Source organism: Littorina saxatilis, linkage group LG4 (genome assembly GCF_037325665.1).
Source record: "Littorina saxatilis isolate snail1 linkage group LG4, US_GU_Lsax_2.0, whole genome shotgun sequence".
In the NCBI taxonomy this organism is placed as follows: Eukaryota; Metazoa; Mollusca; class Gastropoda; order Littorinimorpha; family Littorinidae; genus Littorina; species Littorina saxatilis.
Window position 1 is genome coordinate 31,983,805 of NC_090248.1, and position 22,190 is coordinate 32,005,994.

Here is a 22,190-nt window from a genome sequence, read left to right on the forward strand (position 1 = left end):
AATACTAATCCTGTCTTAATTAACAAACTGAACCTTTAAGTTCAAGCAAAAAACCTTCACTTTTCTCTTACCAGCCATAAACTCTTCACTTACAGTTTCCAAACTTGAATCAACAATAAGATAATGTATTATATAAAAGGGTTATAAAATAAAAAGAACTTCCACTATATCACGTTCCACTACTATCGCGAATTCAGCTATATCGAAAAACATGCTTGGATATCCAATAAACTTTTTCTGTATACCCGGTACATGTATATGATTCTTTCGACCCCTAAGACCGTGATATAGTGGAATTGCACTGTATAGATAAACTGTATTATATATAGGTTGAAGTTAAACTCTTCGCTTACACATTTTCCCAACTGGAATCAGCAATAAGAAAACGTATAATAGAAAAAGGTTATAATGTACAGGGACGTTCCACTATATCGTGTTCTACTAAATCGCCAATTCGGCTATATATCACAATAAAACGCTTGAATCCTGAAAATAAACTTTTTTTTGAATCAAAGAAAATGTATCATAGAAAGGGGTTATAGAATATGTTATATATAATAGACAACCTTATGCAGACCTGCTGAACCGTAAAATGATTCTTCGATGGTTTTGATTCCAGTTTTCTGTAGTCAAGCATTCTTTACACTAGCAGCCAAAAATGTTGTATACTAATTCACAGTAGCGGCAATTTAAAAATTATACGAGTTTTTTTTTAAAGCATTAATATAACCTATGCCAACAAAACAAAAATCACCCAAAAAAACAATTAGCTTCACTTATGGGAGAGAAAAAAACCTACACTAAAGAAGACAAACTTGACAGAAGCAACACAAATTGTTCATAGAAATTTGGTGCCACCTGTACTTCCATAGCAGATGACCATTTGCCGTAGTTACTGCAAAGAAATTGTACCAGTAGGCAGGTCTATGTACATCACTCACTTATTATAAAGATTAAAACAGACAGTGGATGGGTGGTGAGAAAAAAGTAATATGCATACAAACATATACATATAAGTTATACATGTATACCAAACTATTGCAAAGGGAGGGAATTAATTTTTTTTAAACCACAGTGTGACAGCCAGCGTCAGACAATGTACAGAACTGAAGCAAAGGTCAACAAACTCGAATATCACAAGGAAGAAAATGAAGACAAGACAAACTCAAGCCCAATGCACCAAACTTAAAAGTTAATGTGTACTCTAGAAGGGACATGGACAAAACATTCAAAATCGGGGGGGGGGGAAATCAAATAAATAAAAATTAAACAAATGAAAGGTAAAATAAATTCCATCCACACAAAAAAAGTGAAACAAGAGATCAATCACACCAGTAAAACCAAGAGGTCCAATGTCTGCCCCCACATGACCAACTTTGGCAGCAAGCATCTTGTCAAACCAAGCAAGCAAGCAAAGTTCTTCTCAACCAGTTCATACCATCTATCACATTTGTGACCCTCCACAACGGAATGAGTCGCATGTCACCTTTGCATGATTTTCATGGTTTTACATTTTGCTAAAGAGTTTTTTATGCTCTATCCAGTGGTGAAAACTGTTTTAGAAAAGAGTGAAAACTGTTTGAGTTATAAGCCTGCGACTAAGGTGACCCTCACACTGTTACCAGACACTCCCCGGACTTATATTAAGCCTAGCGCAGAACCGCGTTAGGAGACATGCGACTCATTTCATGGTGGAGGGTCACATTTGCTTTCAATCTGCCTCCAGACAGGCTAGAGACTGTCAGCGTTAGAACTCATCATGTGTCAATTTCATCAAAAAGAATAAACCATTCCTGGAGATAACTCTGTTAGGTGTTTTTTATGGGCTGTGGGCAGAGTTGTAACTCTTGAAGCCGAGGCAAGCTGCATTAGTGACAGTGTAGAGATCCAATCTCCATGTTTTCAAAAGAAAAACGCATCATACTGAGAGTACACTGCACAAGTGCTGTGACCCAGTGGTCGCTTGCCTACTACACTGAGCAGTGCTAAACTCCATGCAGGCACAACTCATTCACAGCCTATAAATCAGAGGTTTCACTGTATTAGTAATCTTCATTCAGACTGTTGCTTGCAGTTAATCTCAACTCTTTCATAGCAATGGACTGTGACAGTAGAACCCCCCTTGCAAGACCCCCCCCCCCCCCCTCCCCCCCTGATTTGACAATTCCCCCTTCCATTTAAGATCTTTCATTTTGGAGGAGGGAAGGGGGATTCCACTGTTTGTCCATCAAGGTGCAACTGTTAGACTGTGAATGTCCTCAAGCCCACAGCACAACCCATCACCAGCATGACGTAAAAACATCTTACTCGCAGTCGATAGTGTGGTTTTCAGCGCTGTTGGCATTTGCAGAGCTGCTGAAGTTTTCAAACAAAACCAACATAAAGCTCACAACATCAACTACAACTACAAATAATAACCCAAACAAAATATTTCAACATCCATCAACACACACAAACATAAAAATAAATCACATGTGATTAGGTGTAGTTTGCCTGCTTCCAAGTGAGACAATGCCAGTTCAATTACAATTTAAACAATACTTCAGATATAACAAATACTTACTGTTACCTATAACCAATGTTGCATAAATTCTGCAGATATGATTGCCAAAATAACACACAAAAACCTCTTCAGAAATAAAAACATAAATCACAAAATGTTCTAACTAAACAAAAAGTCACTAAAAATTAGAAGGACAAAGTAAATACACGAAACAAGAGTGCATAAACATTAAACCTACAACGGCTTAAGTGCTAAAGATGTCCTATTATTTTCAAACAAATGACATGCCCATTTACAGCATGACTTAATTTATCCTAGACCGTCACAGAAGAAGAGTCACAACTTAAAACACACAAAAACTGTACACAGTGAAGCGGTCGACTCACACTCTGTATTCTTCCTTTGATGTGCGGCTTATTTGCATTCTTCGACCGTTTGTTACCGGTATACTTTTACTTGTGTTTGTGTATTTTTGTCTTTGGAGACAATTATTGACATCAGTTCGTTGTAGCCTTGTGACTTTTAGAGACAAAACGGCTCTGGGGTGATGAAAACGTGCTTGTTATAAGAGGGGTTCGTTATGCATGAGTTCAAAAGGTTCGTTGTAGCCGGAAAGTAACAAGTAAGAAATAGAAGGCTGTCTGCCGGGAAATCAATGGCAGTTCGTTAAAAGCGGGATTTCGTTATACCCAGGTTCGTTATAGCTGGACTCCACTGTAAGTCACAGAACAGTCTGCAGTGTGTGTGTGTGTGGTGTGGTGTGGTGTGGTGTGTGTGCATTCCTGCATGCATGCTTGTGTGCATGCATGCTGATGTACGTGTGTGCATGTGTGTGTGTGCGTCTCAAACAATCTGGATTTCTTTACTTGCACTTCAGAACAATGATTCTCTCTCTCAGAAATCCCTGGAAATAAGACAAAATACTTAAATCCTGTCTTAATTAACAAACTGAACCTTTAAGTTCAAGCAAAAAACCTTCACTTTTCTCTTACCAGCCATAATTTCATAAACTCTTCACTTACAGTTTCCAAACTTGAATCAACAATAAGATAATGTATTATATAAAAGGGTTATAAAATAAAAAGAACTTCCATCTATCACATTTGTGACCCTCCACAACGGAATGAGTCGCATGTCACCTTTGCATGATTTTCATGGTTTTACATTTTGCTAAAGAGTTTTTTATGCTCTATCCAGTGGTAAAAACTGTTTTAGAAAAGAGTGAAAACTGTTTAGTTATAAGCCTGTGACTAAAGTGACCCTCACACTGTTACCAGACACTCCCCGGACTTATATTAAGCCTAGCGCAGAACCGCGTTAGGTGACATGCGACTCATTTTGTGGTGGAGGGTCACATTTGCTTTCAATCTGCCTCCAGACAGGCTAGAGACTGTCAGCGTTAGAACTCATCATGAGTCAATTTCATCAAAAAGAATAAACCATTCCTGGAGATAACTCTGTTAGTTTTTTTCTTATGGGCTGTGGGCAGAGTTGTGACTCTTGAAGCCGAGGCAAGCTGCATTAGTGACAGTGTAGAGATCCAATCTCCATGTTTTCAAAAGAAAAACGCATCATACTGAGAGTACACTGCACAAGTGCTGTGACCCATTGGTCGCTTGCCTATTACACTGAGCAGTGCTTAACTCCATGCAGGCACAACTCATTCACAGCCTATAAATCAGAGGTTCCACTGTATTAGTAATCTTCATTCAGACTGTTGCTTGCAGTTAATCTCAACTCTTTCATAGCAAGGGACTGTGACAGTAGAACCCCCCTTGCAAGACACCCCCCCCCCCCTCCCCCCTGATTTGACAATTCCCCCTTCCATTTAAGATCTTTCATATTGGGGGAGGGAAGGGGGATTCCACTGTTTGTCCATCAAGGTGCAACTGTTAGACTGTGAATGTCCTCAAGCCCACAGCACAACCCATCACCAGCATGACGTAAAAACATCTTACTCGCAGTCGATAGTGTAGTTTTCAGTGCTGTTGTCATTTGCAGAGCTGCTGAAGTTTTCAAACAAAACCAACATAAGGCTCACAACACTAACTACAACTACAAATAATAACCCACAAATATTTCAACATCCATGAACACACACAAACATAAAAATAAATCACATGTGAAGGTGTAGTTTGCCTGCTTCCAAGTGAGACAATGCCAGTTCAATTACAATTTAAACAATACTTCAGATATAACAAATACTTACTGTTACCTATAACCAATGTTGCATAAATTCTGCAGATATGATTGCCAAAATAACACACAAAAACCTCTTCAGAAATAAAAACATAAATCACAAAATGTTCTAACTAAACAAAAGGTCACTAAAAATTAGGACAAAGTAAATACACAAAACAAGAGTGCATAAACATTAAACCTACAACGGCTTAAGTGCTAAAGATGTCCTATTATTTTAAAACAAATGACATGCCCATTTACAGCATGACTTTCTTTCTTTATTTGGTGTTTAACGTCGTTTTCAAACAGCATGACTTAATTTATCCTAGACAGTCACAGAAGAAGAGTCACAACTTAAAACACACAAAAACATTTACACAGTGAAGCGGTCGACTCACTTAATGTGTGTGTTTTTGATGACATTGAAGTATTTTGATGCCTCAATCCCTATTTGCACATCCATGGCCAGATGGTGTAACAGCTGTTTCTGGTCTTCTGTCACTGCACATGGTTACAGAAAAATGCTAAATGTCACAAACATACATTTTCAAAAACCTAGACCTCCATAAACTTACATTTCTATGAAGAAGAACCTCAATCTTCAAAATCCTAGATCTTCAAATACCTAGATCTTTATCAAGCTGCATGACATTCATTCTTGTGGTAACAGAAAAATATAAAGTTTCAAAAGTAAACTTTGATTTAGTTAATATCATAGACCTATATTAGATAGATAGGAAACTCCTTCACTGCGCCTGCGAGGATGGTCACCTGAAGCCGAATGCTATTTGCGTCTCGCGCATCGCGGTAGGCACGCATTTCGCGTGAGGCGGCGGAGTTTCCTATCCCTCTAAATATAGGTCCCTGGTTAATATACTTACCAACTCACATAGATAGCAATATAGCTATTTTGATGGACACGTGGGGGAATTCGGGGGCTGTGATTGGATGGTCTCTTCCGATCATCAAAGCATAATGCTACGGAAGTCGGCCATTTTTGCCAATATCCAAAAGCATATTGGCAATAACAAAGACGCATGGTTCCGGTTTACCGGCCCATCTGTGCCACACGATGTTTTAATCGACAACAGCATACACTGACAACTTGAAATTCTTCTCGGGAATGTTTTTCAGCTTTACAAATGTCGATAGCATACCCTTTTCTGCTAACTTCCCGATGAAACAGGACTAAATCAATTATTTTCTGTCCCTAAACACCACAAAATGCCCAAAGTCGAAAGATGTAGTACAAACAGGGGAGTAAAACGGAACAGCCGTTTTTGTGTGCCTGTGTCAGTTGCCGACTGACACGAACTTTCGCATTCGGCTTTTCTTATCTCGTAACTCCACACTAAATACCCCACTTCCCCTCTGAAGTATTGATGTACATACAACCCATGGCACTAACATTCATGTAGTCGTTTATAACTGAGGTTAAAAAATTCGCTTCATGACGAGACAAGTATAAATGCCATTCACCCAAACTGAAAACTTCTCTGCCGTCGGCTCGCGATTCGGTGTTCTCTTCTCCTCCTCTTGTTGCATCCTAGTTCTTCAGTTGTTTCTAGTTTTCCGTTTATGTTGTGTTTTGGTCTTCTTCACAAGTAGTCTTGTTCAAAATTAAAAAAACTCAAACTTCTTTTTGTTGTATTCGAATGAACCAATAAAAAGCTGTTTAACAGCTGTGTTGTCAAATCGAGTTTTTTTCCAAAGTCAGTGTGGCGCCTGCGCAAAACTAATTGCATGCGCATAAGAAACTGTCATTTTGTAAGTTTGGAACAACAACTCAAGGTCAGAACAGCTATATAATCGCTATTGTGTTTTTAGCGTAGCAATAGGGTCCGATATTTAGACTCGAACAAGTATAATGCGACTCGTCTTCGACTCGTCGGCATTATACTTGTCTCATCTAAATATCGGACCCTATTGCTACGCTGAAAACACAATAGCTGTTAATAACTTCATTTTGTTGCTAGGGTATTGAAGCACTCATCCATGGTAACACGGGAGGTAACTCTTAAAAACAAAACTCTACACCATATAAGGCATGGTCCATGGTAGTTACCTCCCCTACTGGTGTCCTGCGCATGTGCCGGACATACACCGGTGACACTCATTCCGTTCTGAAACACATACCCCTTTAAACACAATATGCGGGGCAGGTTGGGAGGGAATTCAGTATGTGAGTTGGTAAGTATATTAACTAAATCAAAGTTTACTTTTGAAATTTTATATTTAATTACATATTCTTACCCAACTCACATAGATAGCAGATTGCTAATTCAGGTGGTGGGGAAATATTCACAATCAATATCTTGTAAGTACTTGTCCGGCAGCAACTGTAGCCGGCAGACCATGTGTACTATAATCGAAAATTTTTAATTAAATTTTCATTTGATTAATATACTTACCCGAATCACATGATTAGCATTGACACACTTCGAGATGCTTAGGTCTTGATAAAAGCTACCCGTCTAAGTATAAGGGAAGCAACCCCAACTAAAAAAGTGACAGCACCATGGTACTTGCCACCCGCAGTTTCCTCCCATTAGTGGGTGAACTATGTCACCATTGGTGCCTACCACGTGATTAATATCAATCGACTTATAGAATACTAAGAAACTATAAAGCGGGGCAGGCGGGAGGGAATTACCCATGTGATTCGGGTAAGTATATTAATCAAATGAAAATTTAATTAAAAATTTTCGATTAAATTACATATTCTTACTCCGAATCACATGATTAGCAGATAACTCCAACAAGGTGGTGGGTAAGATCAAAAAAGTTCAAACTCACTCTTAAACTCTGGAGAGACATCCTCCAGCTGCCACCAAGGCAGGAATGGACCGAGATCCATCCTAACAGACGGCAGCAATGTCTCCCTACGAAAACTGATAAAGACAAAATCCGAGCGCCAGAAAGCTGTGCGCAGGACATCATCCAACCTCCTAGACCGTAAAACGGCCAAGGAGGAGGCCCAGGCCCTGGAAAATGAGCTCGGGCCGAGCCGAGGGGAAAGATAGCAGATAGCTACAACAAGGCGGAGGGAAAGAAAATCCCTTGCCAAAAAACTGGCCCACTGCCAAAAGTCAGGAAAGGACCCCGTGAGAAAGAAACATCTAACTCACTCTAAAACCCTTGCCAGGAACTGGCCCACTGCCAAATGACAGGAAAAGGACCGAGAACCAACCTGAATGACAGCCGCGATGCCTCTCAGGCAAAAAATGCGAAAGACAACATCGGAGAGCCGGTAAGCTGTGCCCAGCACTTCTTCCAATCTCCTGAACCATAAAACAGTCCAGAAAAAGACCCCAGCCTTGAATAAACCCGAGCCGAGTAGAGGGAAAGACAAGCTGACCCCCCCCCCCCCCCCTTTCTATTGGAAGGAAATGCTAATGGCCTGGAAACGATCCGTGCGTAAGGTTGTCGCTCAGCCCTGAAAAGGACCAACCCTCACAGTGACCGTAAGGCAACCATGCCCAAGTATGAACCCTTGGGATGGAGTAAGGCCCGAAAGGCCTTTGAGATAACAGTCAGCTCCAGAAGAGTGACCAATCTCCGAAAAAAAGGAAGAGAGAGACACCTGAGTACCAGGTACCAGAGTCCAACTCAAGGAGAAAATCTCAAAAGGAGACAGTCACCGGTCGTCCTCTACCAGTCCCTGCGAAAGCAGATAAAGGGGTAACAAGAGGAAGCAGCGACCTATGATAGTGCTTAAAGGAAAAGTCCAAGGTTTAGGGTCACTTTTGATACGTTGACCCTCTTAATTCATCAACCACAAATGCGTGTGTAAAAATGAACACAGAAATCCAAAAAGTATACTTTGACTCGTTTTTGGTTGTTCTGAATCGTTCCATCGCGCGCGCAGTCTTGGCTCATGACCTTGTGCACATACGTGTGCTACGTCACGAGCCTTGAACAACAAATATGGCCGGCTCAAGCAGTGAGGAAGACAAGTGGAATACGGACCTGTTTTCAGCCAGCCTGAGGTTTTAGCGTGCCCGTTTGAGCCTTTTCGTCGTCAAAATGCTGGCGAGGCCACAAGGAACTGCTTGAAACAGAGCCAGCATAAGCGGCAATACGAAATGGTATGTGATTCTCTTTGTTGTGATGTTGAAACACTAGTCCGTAGTCGCTACCTCGTGCATGCTAGATCGAAGTCAGGTGTGTTTTTCACAGATCAGTTGATGTGCTTCCACAGATCTGTAAGCATGTAAAGATTATGGATTTATGCTATTATTTCAGGCATCTGGTGTTGTTTATTTTCCTATCTTTAATCAAGGATTTCGTCCTTGAACTGCCCAGTTTAGAATAAATGCTTCCACAGTGATGTTCACACGCGACTATCCTTATTTTCTCTTTCTGAGTAATTCTTCAGTCACACAACGAAACATGTAGACATCAAGTTAACATTGCGCAAAGCCTGTTTCTTGCGGACAAAACTGCAATTATCCAGGTATTTTTATTTGCGACAGTAAGACACTACATGACATCGACACCACTAAACAGTGAAACTTTTTTGAAATGGCGGTGGGCTGCTTTCATGTGCTAATACTAGATCTAATAGTGATCCTGACATTTTTCTTGCGAAACCGTCAAAGGGAAGTAATACATGAATTTAGTTTTTTTAAACGAGCACACGTGATTTCCGATCTCAAACTAGATCTGAAATCATAAGATTTTCTGAGCAGTGGCGAAACGCTGATGGCGTGATATCGCAAGCCGTTTTGGAAGCAAATAAGCACTGTCAGTGTCAGACATATGCTGAAACACGATTACAGCAGTTCAAACTTTTTGATTATTGATTTTTAGGAGTACGCAATATCGGACAGTCACACTACAAAAAGACAATGCGTTAGTGCATAGTTCGGTATTCTCAAACGTCACGAACACTGAACAGACAGTACGTTGCTACTATATATTTTACTGTATTAACAAAACCTCACAGTCCCATTAAAAATGTGTGGTGTGTGCCGAAAAGCAACCATATGAGATTCAGTCAGTGGGACCCTGAATCTACCTGGGGTTAAATCGGGTTATTGACTCTCATTGCATGAATTTTTAAACTGAATATATACATGTACTACTACTGTTCGTGTTGTTTTTGTGATCCACTGCAATTTATGTGTATACCTTAGAATCTCAAGGTAATTTTTGAACGGGGCATACAGATGATGCATTTTGCCATGATCACAGAGTGATACGTGTATTTTGCTTATCAGGTGTCAGTGCAGAAACTCCAAGAGGCAACGAAATTCAAATATCTGGAAAACCTGGATGAGGAGATAGACAGCCTAACAGCACATCCTCCTGTGTTTGCTCGGACATATACTACCTTTCAAACTGCATACTATGCGTACACACAGGAATATGGACGACTCAACATTGATCAAAATGGGTAAGTAGCACAACACAAACAGATGATTTCCACTATGATAGATTTATTTATCTGAAACTGAAAGTAAAATTGACAACAGAGTGTACAATTTGTTTTCAAATACGAAAATATCACATTGGGTTAAAAAAAAAAACCACACCATCATATATCATTAAAACTATTCTTTATTTCTAAACACATACATATCAGCATAGTTTATTCATGTAAACATCCTCATTTCGGTTCCCAGTCTATCTGAAATCAAGGTAAGATATGCCAAAAAAATAGCGATCACACAGTGCTTCAGCATGAATTTGAAAACCTGCTCTACGTCACATAGACACAGCGTGTCTTATGATTCTACCCACCCTCTCCAAACAAACACGTACACGTTTTCTCTGGTACGAATGTCTTAAAAGCTCAAACTAAGCTGCTGTTTTATTCTGTCTTGCTTTGCAGGAAATACAGGCACGTCGCTTACCCATAACAGGCAGCTGGTGCGCTAGCGAGTGGGGTTTCTAGGCAGAAGCATCAGAGTACCATTACCAACCTGTGCAGTCAAAACAATCAGAAATACTTTCCCAAACGGATGAAGAGTGGGGTTCAAACTCCCTGAGCTACAGAAGGCTGAAATATACTTTTACAAATCGTGTGACTGTGTTGAACTAGTATCTTTGGTTGAACAGATTCCTGCGTTGTTTGAAGATACTGAGTTGTCACGTGGTCCGGTACATGGTTCACATTCTGCAACATTTTGTTCCAGACTTTTTCCACTGTTGGTGTACTCCAGCATCAGGTAGTCAGTCCATGAGCCGGTCAGCATAGCTTGTGTCCAGTATTTTCCGTTTGCCTGTTGCCTGAAACATGGTTTTGGGGAAGTAACTAACGATCTCTGCACACATTTTAACATGTGAATAAGAACAGAAAAGTTTGTCAAAAGTATACATAGTTTAATTTGCATTTACTTCAAGACCAGACTTTCTTCTCGTTCATTATTTCTTCATAAAGATTCTGGAAATTAACAAAATGTTTCCCCCTATCAAGGCCTCCTAACTTTTTTTTTAAATGCAGGTCGGTTTGTTGTCATCTGTGCATTACTACCTCTTGCCACCCGTGCGGTCATTGCCACCAGGTATCTCAACAATCAAACCGTCTATACAGGCATAAAGGCACGTCCTTTTCCAAAACAGGATTGCTCACTACACAGATCTGCGAAGACTTTTACATGGAGAAAAAAATCTCTTGACTTGAACATATACCAGGAATAAACATCCTGACTGGTTTTTGGAGCTGGATTTTTTAGGGAATGTTTTACACGTGTGGCGTTTAAGAAATTAATTCGTAAAATTCTACATTCGCAAAGAGAGTACTCATACTGTTACAGAGTGTTGAGTTCTGGTATTTTTCAAAACGGAAGGATGGCCACATCCCATGTAAAAGCCTGGTAAGATTTGAGATTTTGAACCCAATCGTTTACACGGGAAGGGCTGTCGAAGGGCTGTCCATTTAAGAGGAGGCATCCATGCCTGGATGAGAAATACACTGATAACACAGAAAAAGCACGAGTTTAACCTGCATATTCACAAAACTGGTTCAGAGGTCCGGCAAAGGGAACACATGTTAGTTATTTTAAGAGAACATCACGAAGACCGAATTATTAAATTAAAGCCTTTCTGCAAGAATGTACATCTTCTATGAATTATATTCTAAAACGCCACATGTGTGATTCATTCCACACACAAAATCCAGCTCCAAGAAGCAGTGAGGGTGTTGATTATTGGTATGTGTTCAAGTCGACAGATGATTTTACCTGTGTAAACTGAGCCTTGGCAGATCTGATATAGTGAGCAAAGACCTGCATTTTTTTTAAACGTGTTTAGAGGCCTTGAAATGGTTAAACATTTTGTTTATTTCAAGTAGTCTTTATGAAGAAAAAATTAACAATAAGGAAGGCACATGGGTTGAAATGCAAATTAGATTCCTTTTGACGAACTGTTTATGTTCTTCTTCATGTGTTACATTATGCGTACGTAGATCGCAAGATATTTTCGAAAAAATTCATAGATAAGCCAATCTGCAAACGGACAAAAATTCACAATATAAATTTATGAAGCCAATAAATTTGACTCAAGAACAAAGCTTATGTGTTTGAGGTGATGTGCATGGGTATGAATGTTGAATGAGTCTGTCAAAGATACCCTCCATGTCGCCCCACAGTGGAACCTTCCATTAAAATTATACCACCTTAAATTACCTTGCTCTTTCAAATGTACTGCTTAAACTTCTTGCAACTCTTGCTGTCTACCATAAAGACCATCAGGTCAACAACATACTCGTGAATGTTTTGTTTTGGTCTATAATTAAACATTTCAGAAAATACCCTTTTTTATATTTTTTATTCGGAAGCATACTGACTTTATTTGAAACTACTTCGACAGATATAATTTTGCAGGTTGACGGGAGGTGAGTTACGAAAGAAATTCAATCCATATGTCGCTCAGCACAGAAAGCATAAACGATTAACATGAGTAGAAATGAACTTGTACTTGTTTTCATAATGTATTATTTGGATGGTATCTGTCAAAGACACTTTCTCGTTTTTTGCAAAGCTAGAATAAGGCACTAATTTTCAAAACAAAACAAAAATCTTACGATGAATGGCACGTTGGTTTTCTCCTGTGGTGATTCTGGACGGTAGGAACAGGACTGGTCAACAGTTGCGTTGTGATCACGGAGAACCGGGAAATCTGGAATGGTCACGGTGTCAGTGTCTAGTGACCTGTTCTGACCAGTGGCCGTGAGTGATGATGAAAGGTCTGGAAGTAAAAGAAGAGAGAAAATGAGTGTGAGTATAAATCAATTCGAAAGTATGCTTCTGATCTATACAGTACATTGAACATTTAGACACCCTCTGGAAGTCGTCTGGATGTGTATCCATGTTGTAGCAATTAGACTGGTTTTGCGTCTCTCAGTCAATGCAGAAAGATTAATTCCCTGCACAATTCGTAATCTCAAGTTCTTGTCTCTAGCATGCAGGTGTCTGTTTATCTTACCGGTTGCACATCCACCAAAAGTTTAGATCTGGTAAAAATAGCATTAAGCCATGATTCCAGCAAACGCTGCCAATTTCATGAATTGATATCAGGGGATAGTTTGCGACTGAATAGAATAGATAACGTGACACACGCATTGTCTTACGTGTCCACAACCCTGACTACTTTTTATATTTAGTCAAGTTTTGACTAAATATTTTAACATCGAGGGGGAATCGAAACGAGGGTCGTGGTGTATGTGCGTGTGTGCGTGCGTGTGTGTGTGTGTGTGTGTAGAGCGATTCAGACTAAACTACTGGACCGATCTTTATGAAATTTGACATGAGAGTTCCTGGGTATGAAATCCCCGAACGTTTTTTTCATTTTTTTTATAAATGTCTTTGATGACGTCATATCCGGCTTTTCGTGAAAGTTGAGGCGGCACTGTCAGGCCCTCATTTTTCAACCAAATTGGTTCAAATTTTGGTCAAGTAATCTTCGACGAAGCCCGGACTTCGGTATTGCATTTCAGCGTGGTGGCGTAAAAATTAATTAATGACTTTGGTCATTAAAAATCGGAAAATCGTAAAAAAAAATAAAAATTTATAAAACGATCCAAATTTACGTTTATCTTATTCTCCATCATTTGCTGATTCCAAAAACATATAAATATATTATATTCGGATTAAAAACAAGCTCTGAAAATTAAATATATAAAAATTATTATCAAAATTAAATTGTCCAAATCAATTTAAAAACACTTTCATCTTATTCCTTGTCGGTTCCTGATTCCAAACACATATAGATATGATATGTTTGGATTAAAAACACGCTCAGAAAGTTAAAACAAAGAGAGGTACAGAAAAGCGTGCTATCCTTCTTAGCGCAACTACTACCCCGCTCTTCTTGTCAATTTCACTGCCTTTGCCATGAGCGGTGGCCTGACGATGCTACGAGTAAAATGGCATTGCGTTTCATTCTGTGAGTTCGACAGCTACTTGACTAAATATTGTATTTTCGCCTTACGCGACTTGTTACTCTTGCTCTTAGCTCAGCTCAGACCGTTCTGTAACTTTGTAGATCTAGCCTGTGGCGCATCTGTACTCCAGCGAATATCAGCTGGACCCAGACACACTGTTCTGCACCAATTCGTATTCGCTGCGCAGCAAAACAATGTTTACGTGTATGTGTTCTGCGCGAACTTAGAATCCGGTTTCATTCTAGAATGGACCGGGTCCAGGTTGGAATTCTAACCCTGCGCAAGTACAGGGGTGCCATTCTAGAATGAAACCCTTGAATAAAGGGGGCCGTAATGTTTGTAGGTAAGACAGAGTTGTCTTCCCTTGAATTATCTCCACCTGCACCTTCCCTTTGATAAAATGGGGCTGATTTGTCTACCCCTGAAAAAATCCTTTGGCGATCTTGCGATGTCATGTCATGTCAAGAAAGTTGACACTCCTGAGTACGCAATAAACAAAGGCAGACCATAGCAAGGGGGACTACCAGGGCAGTAATGTTTGCAGGGCAGTTGTTTTTGTGATGAGAGCCGGTTGCGGCCGCTTGCAATGTCAGCGCTGTCTCCCTCTCGGAAATGTCCGGTTTTTTGACAATTTTTTTGACAGACAGACAGACAGACGGTCAGACCGACTAACCGACAGACAGACCAACAGAAGGACAGAGTGAGTTATAGAGCTGTTGTCACCGGTTTAAAAAAAAAGTTGACATTATATCTTCACAATTCAGAAGACCAACTTCATGTATATGAATAAGATTAAAAGTTACAAGCGAGATCGGCAAAACACTGTCAGTCCGGAAATTTCCGTTCGTAGCGATCAGTGCTGAGTGTCTCTCAAAATCGTAATCACTTTCAGAACATCACAATCCCAATTCACGATGTCTTTGAGTAAAGTGTAAAAAACCCGAGAAAAAAAACCCAACCAAACACACAAAAAACAAAAACAAACAGAAAATCCACATTTGTGGCTTTGGCTGTGTGATAGTCTAACTGAAATGACTATTCCAACTTGGACCCAAATTCCAACCTTGCGCACGGCCGATTCTAGAATGGACCAGCAACAAGGGTTTCATTCTAGAATGGCACCCCTGTACTTGCGCAGGGTTAGAATTCCAACCTGGACCCGGTCCATTCTAGAATGAAACCGGATTCTAAGTTCGCGCAGAACACATGCATGAAAATAAAAGCATGTACTCTGACCTTCAACGCATTCCTTCTTGTGAGATAATCCGCTGTCACGCCGTATAAACGGTTGCACCGACTGAAAGCCGCGGGATCGGTTGCACCGACTAAAAGCCGCGGGATCAGGACAAGCGAGGTGAGTTTCTCCACAAAATTACAAATCTCTTCTCTTAATTAGTAGATTATCATATAACTTTTGTTTACACTTTGAACTTCGGTATTGTAGCATCACATCATCGATTTTTTTCATTGATTGCATTTACGTGTGGATGTTGAACTGTGATTATTTACACTTGTTCAAGCGCATTTTTGTAAATTTTGACTTTCAACCTTCACCACCAAAAATCAAGCTTTCGGACAAAGCTACAGACAATTAAGATGTAATCAATGATTATTTATTGACCATTGGGTTAAATTTTATTAGCTAATGTTACATGGTTACTTCATATTTTACGGATATGTAAAGACACCAAACAGTTTGACGGTTGCACACCACGGAAGAGCATGGTTGCACGTCGCGACAATATTTGATTGCCAGCGGTTGTGCACCATGGGACATTGTCCTTCTAAATTTTCCAGTAATATCAAGTTATATTTGGTGAATGTCTCAGCTCTTGTTTTGTTATGTTGTTATAGTCCCCCACCACCTTTATTGCCGATGTTCTGTGCGTTTTTGTACGATCCGATAACTCCATATTTTGCTTCTCTGCAACCCCCAACCCCCACGATAGCGGGCTACCACCCCCACCGATCCCGGCAGAGAGGTTGCAGAATGGAGATCTCTGGTATCACGACGGATAGCTATCTTGATGTTAGCGAAGAGGTGGTGGAAGCTGTGGACGCTGTTCTTTCACAAGGGCAAGCTCAGACCATAGGTCCACCCACAAGGACATCAACACCATCAAAGCCGTCTGGGAGTTTAGGCAAACGTCATCTGTGTCAAGAGTGTGGCAAAAGTTACAAATATGCTTCTGGTCTCACAGAACACAGGAGACAAGAACACGGCTTTCAAACGGGATCAAGACACACGTGCGGGGTATGTGATAAAGCTTTCATGAACATTACTGAATTTCACAGCCACTGTAGTGGTCATCAAGGCATAAAGCCACACAGATGCAAAAAATGCAACAAGTATTTCCAAAGCAAACGGAACCTCACACGCCACAATTGTAAGACAGAACCAAGACTTCTTGTCTGCAGCAAATGCGGCAAGAGTTTTGCTTGTGCCCGACTGCTGAGTCAGCACATGCATACCCATGACGAGAAACCCCAGTTTGAGTGTGTCAAGTGCCGCAGTAAGTTCAAACAGCGACAGGGGTTGCGTCGACATGAGAAGTCAAGGTGTCCAATGGCATTTAGGCAGTGAGAAACTGTCTGTGTTCAACTTCAAGTCACAAGAAGAATATTTTGTTGAAATTCTTTTACTCCAGATTGTTAGCAAGAAATCCAATATATGTGATCAATATTGTTTATTTATTTTACAATGACGACATTTTATTCTAATTTGAGTCAATTTGCAGCAAGGAATGCAGTTTGTGATATATTTTTAATTTACTCTTAGATGCATCAGATATTGTGCATTTCGGGCTGATGAATTTTTATTGTATTACTTAGAAGCATTCGTCGGCTTTGCATTCTATTGTGATAGTTTCATTCTTATGGCCAACAATGTGGTATCCCTCTGCTACTGTCTTTGGAATTACTTCGAAGTCTTTTGAACAATATCTGAATACCCCGGCTTTATCGTCAAGCCGAAGAATGCGAAGCTTCACATTTTCAGTGGGGTGTAATGATAAAGCCCCCACCTGGTGCACTTACCTTGATCGTGGTGTGGGGGCTTGTGTGCCTTGACAACCTCCGGAGCTATGTCGGCGGGGACCTCGTGTCCCTGGTAGGTCCAACCATGCCGAACAGATCCGCGTGAGGTAGAGGCCAGACTAAAATGTGTACCCTGGTCCTCCAGGTTGGGGGTTCAGCTTAGGGCCAACAACTCTAACTGGTAAAACCGAGTGAGTTACAGAAACAGCGACAAAGGAAGCTGCCCTACACGCCACCAGGCGTGAAAGGCAGTAAGTAAGTAAGTAATGATAAAGCATGATCGATAGCGATGATGAATTCTTCACATTTTTCGGAACAATACCAGCACATGAAGCGGGGCTGATTCGCATCCATGGTTTATGCAGTGGACAGGTGATTTCAGGGGCCGGACTCCATCTGCCATAGAAAATTAGAAATATCAGAGTGCGATTACCATCCTGAAAAAAGTGCGTGTCTCCATGAAACTATTGGGACTGTACACTATCCGGGTCAAACCACCTGTACAGTGGCCGGCAAAAGTATTACACCACATAGAAAGAGAGGAAAGGTCTAACAATTTAGACACTTTTCAAACGGTCTTTTTAATACAATCAAGTATACTACACTCATGAATTTTTAACATAGTAAAGACGAAAGTCCCCTCTTTCTTGTGATACCAAATCTGTTAGCAAATGAAGAGTTCTTACATATCTAATTAGGACCGTTAAAATGTGAGGTAATTTCCCGATTCGTTCAAAGCAATTTTAGTCATTTCCGTTCTTCCCATTTGGTGCGATACTTTTGCTGGCCACTGTACACCATTACATGGCATGATGTTTGTTGTACAATGTTCAGAAGCGATTTTTCAGCCTTTAAAGTAAATCTTTTCAACTTTCAATTACTTCCACGGCGCACAACCGATGACTACCGTGGCGCACAACCGGTCTGTACAAGGATTGTCCGTGGTGTGCAACCGTCAAACTGTTTAGTGTCCTTGCATATCCGTAAAATATGAAGTAACTATGTAACATTAGCTAATAAAATTTAACCCAATGGTCAATAAATAATCATTGATTACATTTTAATTGTCTGTAGCTTTGTCCGAAAGCTTGATTTTTAGTGGTGAAGGTTGAAAGTCAAAATTTACAAAAATGCGCTTGAACAAGTGTAAATAATCACAGTTCAACATTCACACGTAAATGCAATCAATGAAAAAAATCGATGATGTGATGCTACAACACCTAAGTTCAAAGTGTAAACAAAAGTTATGTGATAATCTACTAATTAAGAGAAGAGATTTGTAATTTTGTGGAGAAACTCACCTCGCGTGTCCTGATCCCGCGGCTTTTAGTCGATGCAACCGATCCCGCGGCTTTCAGTCGGTGCAACCGTTTATACGGCGTGCTGTTCGTATGTCGCCTCGGAGTTTCGATGGCTCGTCGACTGTACCAGCCTCGCGTAATACTCCCCTTTCCGGACGTTTATGAAGGGAAGACACTGCCAGTGGTCAAAACATTTGTTTCAGGGATGAAACGCCAACTTTTGTGCTGCAGAAAAATTGCGAAATCTGTGTCCAGAAAGTGCCCGACACTTTGAAATCTGCACGCTTGTGCTGCACACATCTCTTCCATTTCCACAAGAGACTCAGAGTTTTGTGAGGGAAAGTGTGCTATGAAATGCCTGGGAACATTGACGAGTTGTTGCTGTTTGCGGCTGCCCTCCACCGAGGCATTCTTTTCGGGCATACACTGATACAGTGGTGACTTTTCTGTGTGAAAATCAAGCTGGTACTAGTGGTAGAATCAACACAATAACTTGTGACGTCACAGTGTACCAACGTCACAGTGTACCAAAAATCACGTGACCACTACTTGACCCCAGGCGACTTGTCTTGGTTAGCCCCGCAACACTAAATCTGCAACTACAACAACAACAATTTTTTTTCAATTTTTAAAATATTTTTCCAGAGATGTTTGTAACATTTGGCATTCGATTTTCAAGTTTTGGGGGATATTTAAAAACCTTGGACTTTTCCTTTAAGCACCGAAAATGCGGAAACCGCAGTTGCCAAAGCCCGATGTGACCCTAAACGAAATGACGAAAAGTCAGAGTGTTCGCAGAGCAGTCTGCTTGTAGGTAATTGAATGGAAATCAAAAACCCAAAACAGAAAACGAGACTGGAAGGGAAAAAACGGAAACCGTGAAGCCAACCAGCCATAAGACTCCCTGAACAAGAGTTCTCAGGGAAAAGGGCCCGAAGTAAAATTCGCGGCAGACCGAACCCAGAAAAATTCCTGAGTTTAGCTGAAAAGCCAAACGCGTCTGAGTACCTCAAAACAGAGAGTCAGACACGAAGAACAACAGGCAAACGTCAGTAATAGTTGCAAGTGGTAGAAGGGTGACCGTACCACTGGCAACCCAACCCACCGGAAGTCGACCCAACTCGCCTCATGTCGGGATGAGGGAGAAGAGGAAGAGACCAAATCTAAAGACACGGGGACCGTAGTCGCCCGTGCCAGGCAGGAGACTATTACACAGGCTAAGGCTGGGAGCCATAACGCCCGTAGACCGGCCATAAAAGATGCTGGACTAAAGCCCGCACCAAGAAAACTGGAACATTAACTAGACCTCTGCCGAAAGGAGAGGAGTAGCCAACGAAGCTGAGAAAAGTGATTGGCCACAAGAATGACTCCACACCATGCATTGCCAAAAACAATGCAACCTCATGAAAATCTGAACGTAACTTCCGAGGCCAACTCAAGTAAACCTTAAGTTTGGACGAAACACCAGAACAAGTCCGATCGCTAGAGAAAGACAGAGTCAGACTCAGCGAAAGCCCAACTAGGACCGAGTCCATAAGAGAAAGCAACAACCACCACCGCCGACGGAAGGAATGGCTGTTGCACCAGCTGAGGCTAAAAAACCCGGATGCCCTAAGGCCAGCTGTTGTTCCGATAACACAGACTACAGCGTCTGTGAAAGAAACAACCTCTCCGGTTAAACCTGAGCTGAGGACTTAGCCTGACAGGGCTGAGTCTGCTAGGTAGAGCCTGTTTTGCTGCCTCAAAGCTTGAAGAGCAAAAGAAGAGACCTGAAGGTCCCTATGAGTCTCTATCTCCAACCTCCTGGCCTCCAAGCCGGGAAGCCGAAGAGACCCATCCACCGAGGGTGAAGAACTAAGGGAGTCTCTCGTTGATTCCGCATAAAGCTAGGAATGGGCGAGGAACAAGTCCCATCTGTACATGAGCGCATGGACATTGTGCATAGAGGACGACCTCCTCTGTTCTAAATTCACCCTAGCAAAGGTGGAGAAAGCGTCCCCTGCATCCTGCTCTTACTGAGTGTAAAGGTCGCCAAGGACTCCGTAAAGGAGTGTCTCCGAAAAGGAGGCAAGTTCCAAAAGCTGTCTGCCCCTTCCTCAGAGGGGAAGAGAGTCCGCTCAGAGAGCAGGGGACTCAAATCGTTCTCCAAAGGCTTCGTACAAAACCGAAGGAGTTCCGGCGTGACCGGCAAAGGTGCACGCGGAAGGGCAAAAGACGACAGCAAATTCCACCTCATTGGGGATGAGGCTTGCCCTGGGACGCGCCTCTACCCCTGCCCGAAGACGACCTCTTGCCCGAACCACAGAAAGGGGCATGAGGCCTCTTGCGGGAAGCAGGGTGCGGCTGAGCGGAGGTCTTAGTCTGCTTAGACTGAGTCTGCTTAGGCGCGGCCTGCTTCTGCTGCTTCGGTGACTGAAGAGCAAAGGAAGAGAACTGAGTGTCTCTGTTGCTCTCAATCTCCTGCTTCCTGGCATCAGAGGCCAGGTGGCAGAAGAGAGAGAGCCCTCGACGAAGGGCGACGAACTGAGGGTGTTCCTTGTCGACTCCTCAGTGACCTGGGAGTGGGCAAGGAACAAGTCCCTTCTGCACGTGCCGCGTGGGCATAGTGCAGAGAGGACAACCTCATCTGCTCTTCGTTCACCCTAGCAAGTGTCGAGAGAAGAGTGGAGATGTCTTCCGCATCCTGCTCTTTACTAAGAGTAAAGGGCACCAATGACTTCGTAAGAGCCCAAGAAAGGGCTCTAAGGAGCGTCTCCGAAATGGAACCAAGTTCCAAGAGCTGTCTGCCAACTTCTACAGAAGAGGAAAGACTCCGCTCAGACAGAGGCAAACAAGAGTCCTTCTTCAAGGGCTTCGTGAGAAGCGGGAGAAGTTCCGGTGTGACCTGCAAAGGTGCACGCGGAAGGGCAAACAGCGAAAGTAAGTTCCGGGACAACTTTGGCATAGGCAACTTCCTCTGAGCCGCGGGGGGCACGAAGGAGGAAGCCTGAGCAGGAGAGGCGAGATGTTCCAGTGCCAGTTCCGGAGCTGAACCGTGCAGAACCAGCAACGGAACTGAGACCGAAGGGAGACCGCTGCCGGAAGGCATGGTCTTGGCGAAAAGCCTTGAGAACTGAAACGCCACTGAGGGCAACTCAAGAAACCGGAAGTAGCTATCTTCCTCCTTCGCCAACCGGAAGTCAGCCATCGCTGAAGGCGCGGCCACAGAGGGCTTTGCCGACGACGCAGCTCCTTCCGGAAAATAGTGGGACGTGACCTCCGCGGCAGCCTCAAGGGCAACCTTGAAGCTGGCCGGAGCCCCCGAGAGCGTCTGCTCATCGTCAACGGACCTGGAGTCCGAAGCGACCAACGAAGGGGGGTGGCGCAAAGCCACCAGAACCCAAGAAAGGACGCTGCATAAAGAGGCCGGAAGACTGAAGTCCGTCCTGCTGGAAGTCAACCGAACTCATATCCTGACTAAGAGGAAGCTGAGCAGCGTTAAAAACCGAAGCTGGGGGACGTGAGGCATCAGCAGACCCCACCACCGAAGTGTGTGGCAGCTGCTGGCTCACCTGAGGTCGGAGGCCCGTCTGCCCGAAGGGCAAACCGTGTCCAACGTTCCCTGACGATCCAGAGGAAGCGGCAGGAAATGAACCGGAAAATCCGTGCAGTCGGAAGTGCAGCTGAAACAGCGGCGTTATGCCAGATCTGTTGCTGCACAGAGTGAGGCCTGAAGCCCGGAAACCCGTAGGTATAATAATAATAATAATAATAAAGTGTATTTATATTGCGCCTATCCCTT

General features: G+C 42.2%; 1 protein-coding gene and 1 long non-coding RNA gene across 7 annotated transcripts in view; one reads left to right on the forward strand and one right to left on the reverse strand.

The window, feature by feature from the left end:
* Positions 1-22,190, reverse strand: part of LOC138964508 (voltage-dependent calcium channel subunit alpha-2/delta-2-like) — a 113,332-nt gene that overhangs the window by 18,870 nt on the left and 72,272 nt on the right. For 3 of the 6 annotated variants that reach the window (XM_070336482.1, XM_070336483.1, XM_070336481.1), the window contains exons 24-26: positions 5,083-5,185; positions 4,462-4,509; positions 2,308-2,355 (exon numbers count right to left, since the gene is read on the reverse strand). In XM_070336482.1, coding sequence (XP_070192583.1) covers positions 2,308-2,355; positions 4,462-4,509; positions 5,083-5,185 — 199 coding nt within the window. The remainder of the gene's footprint in view (positions 1-2,307; positions 2,356-4,461; positions 4,510-5,082; positions 5,186-22,190) is intronic. The other 3 variants (XM_070336485.1, XM_070336486.1, XM_070336487.1) reach the window with 3 other exon arrangements.
* Positions 8,404-12,199, forward strand: LOC138964510 (uncharacterized). The gene is made up of 3 exons (XR_011455127.1): positions 8,404-8,772; positions 9,907-10,082; positions 10,521-12,199. It is a non-coding gene; the product is annotated as an uncharacterized lncRNA (long non-coding RNA).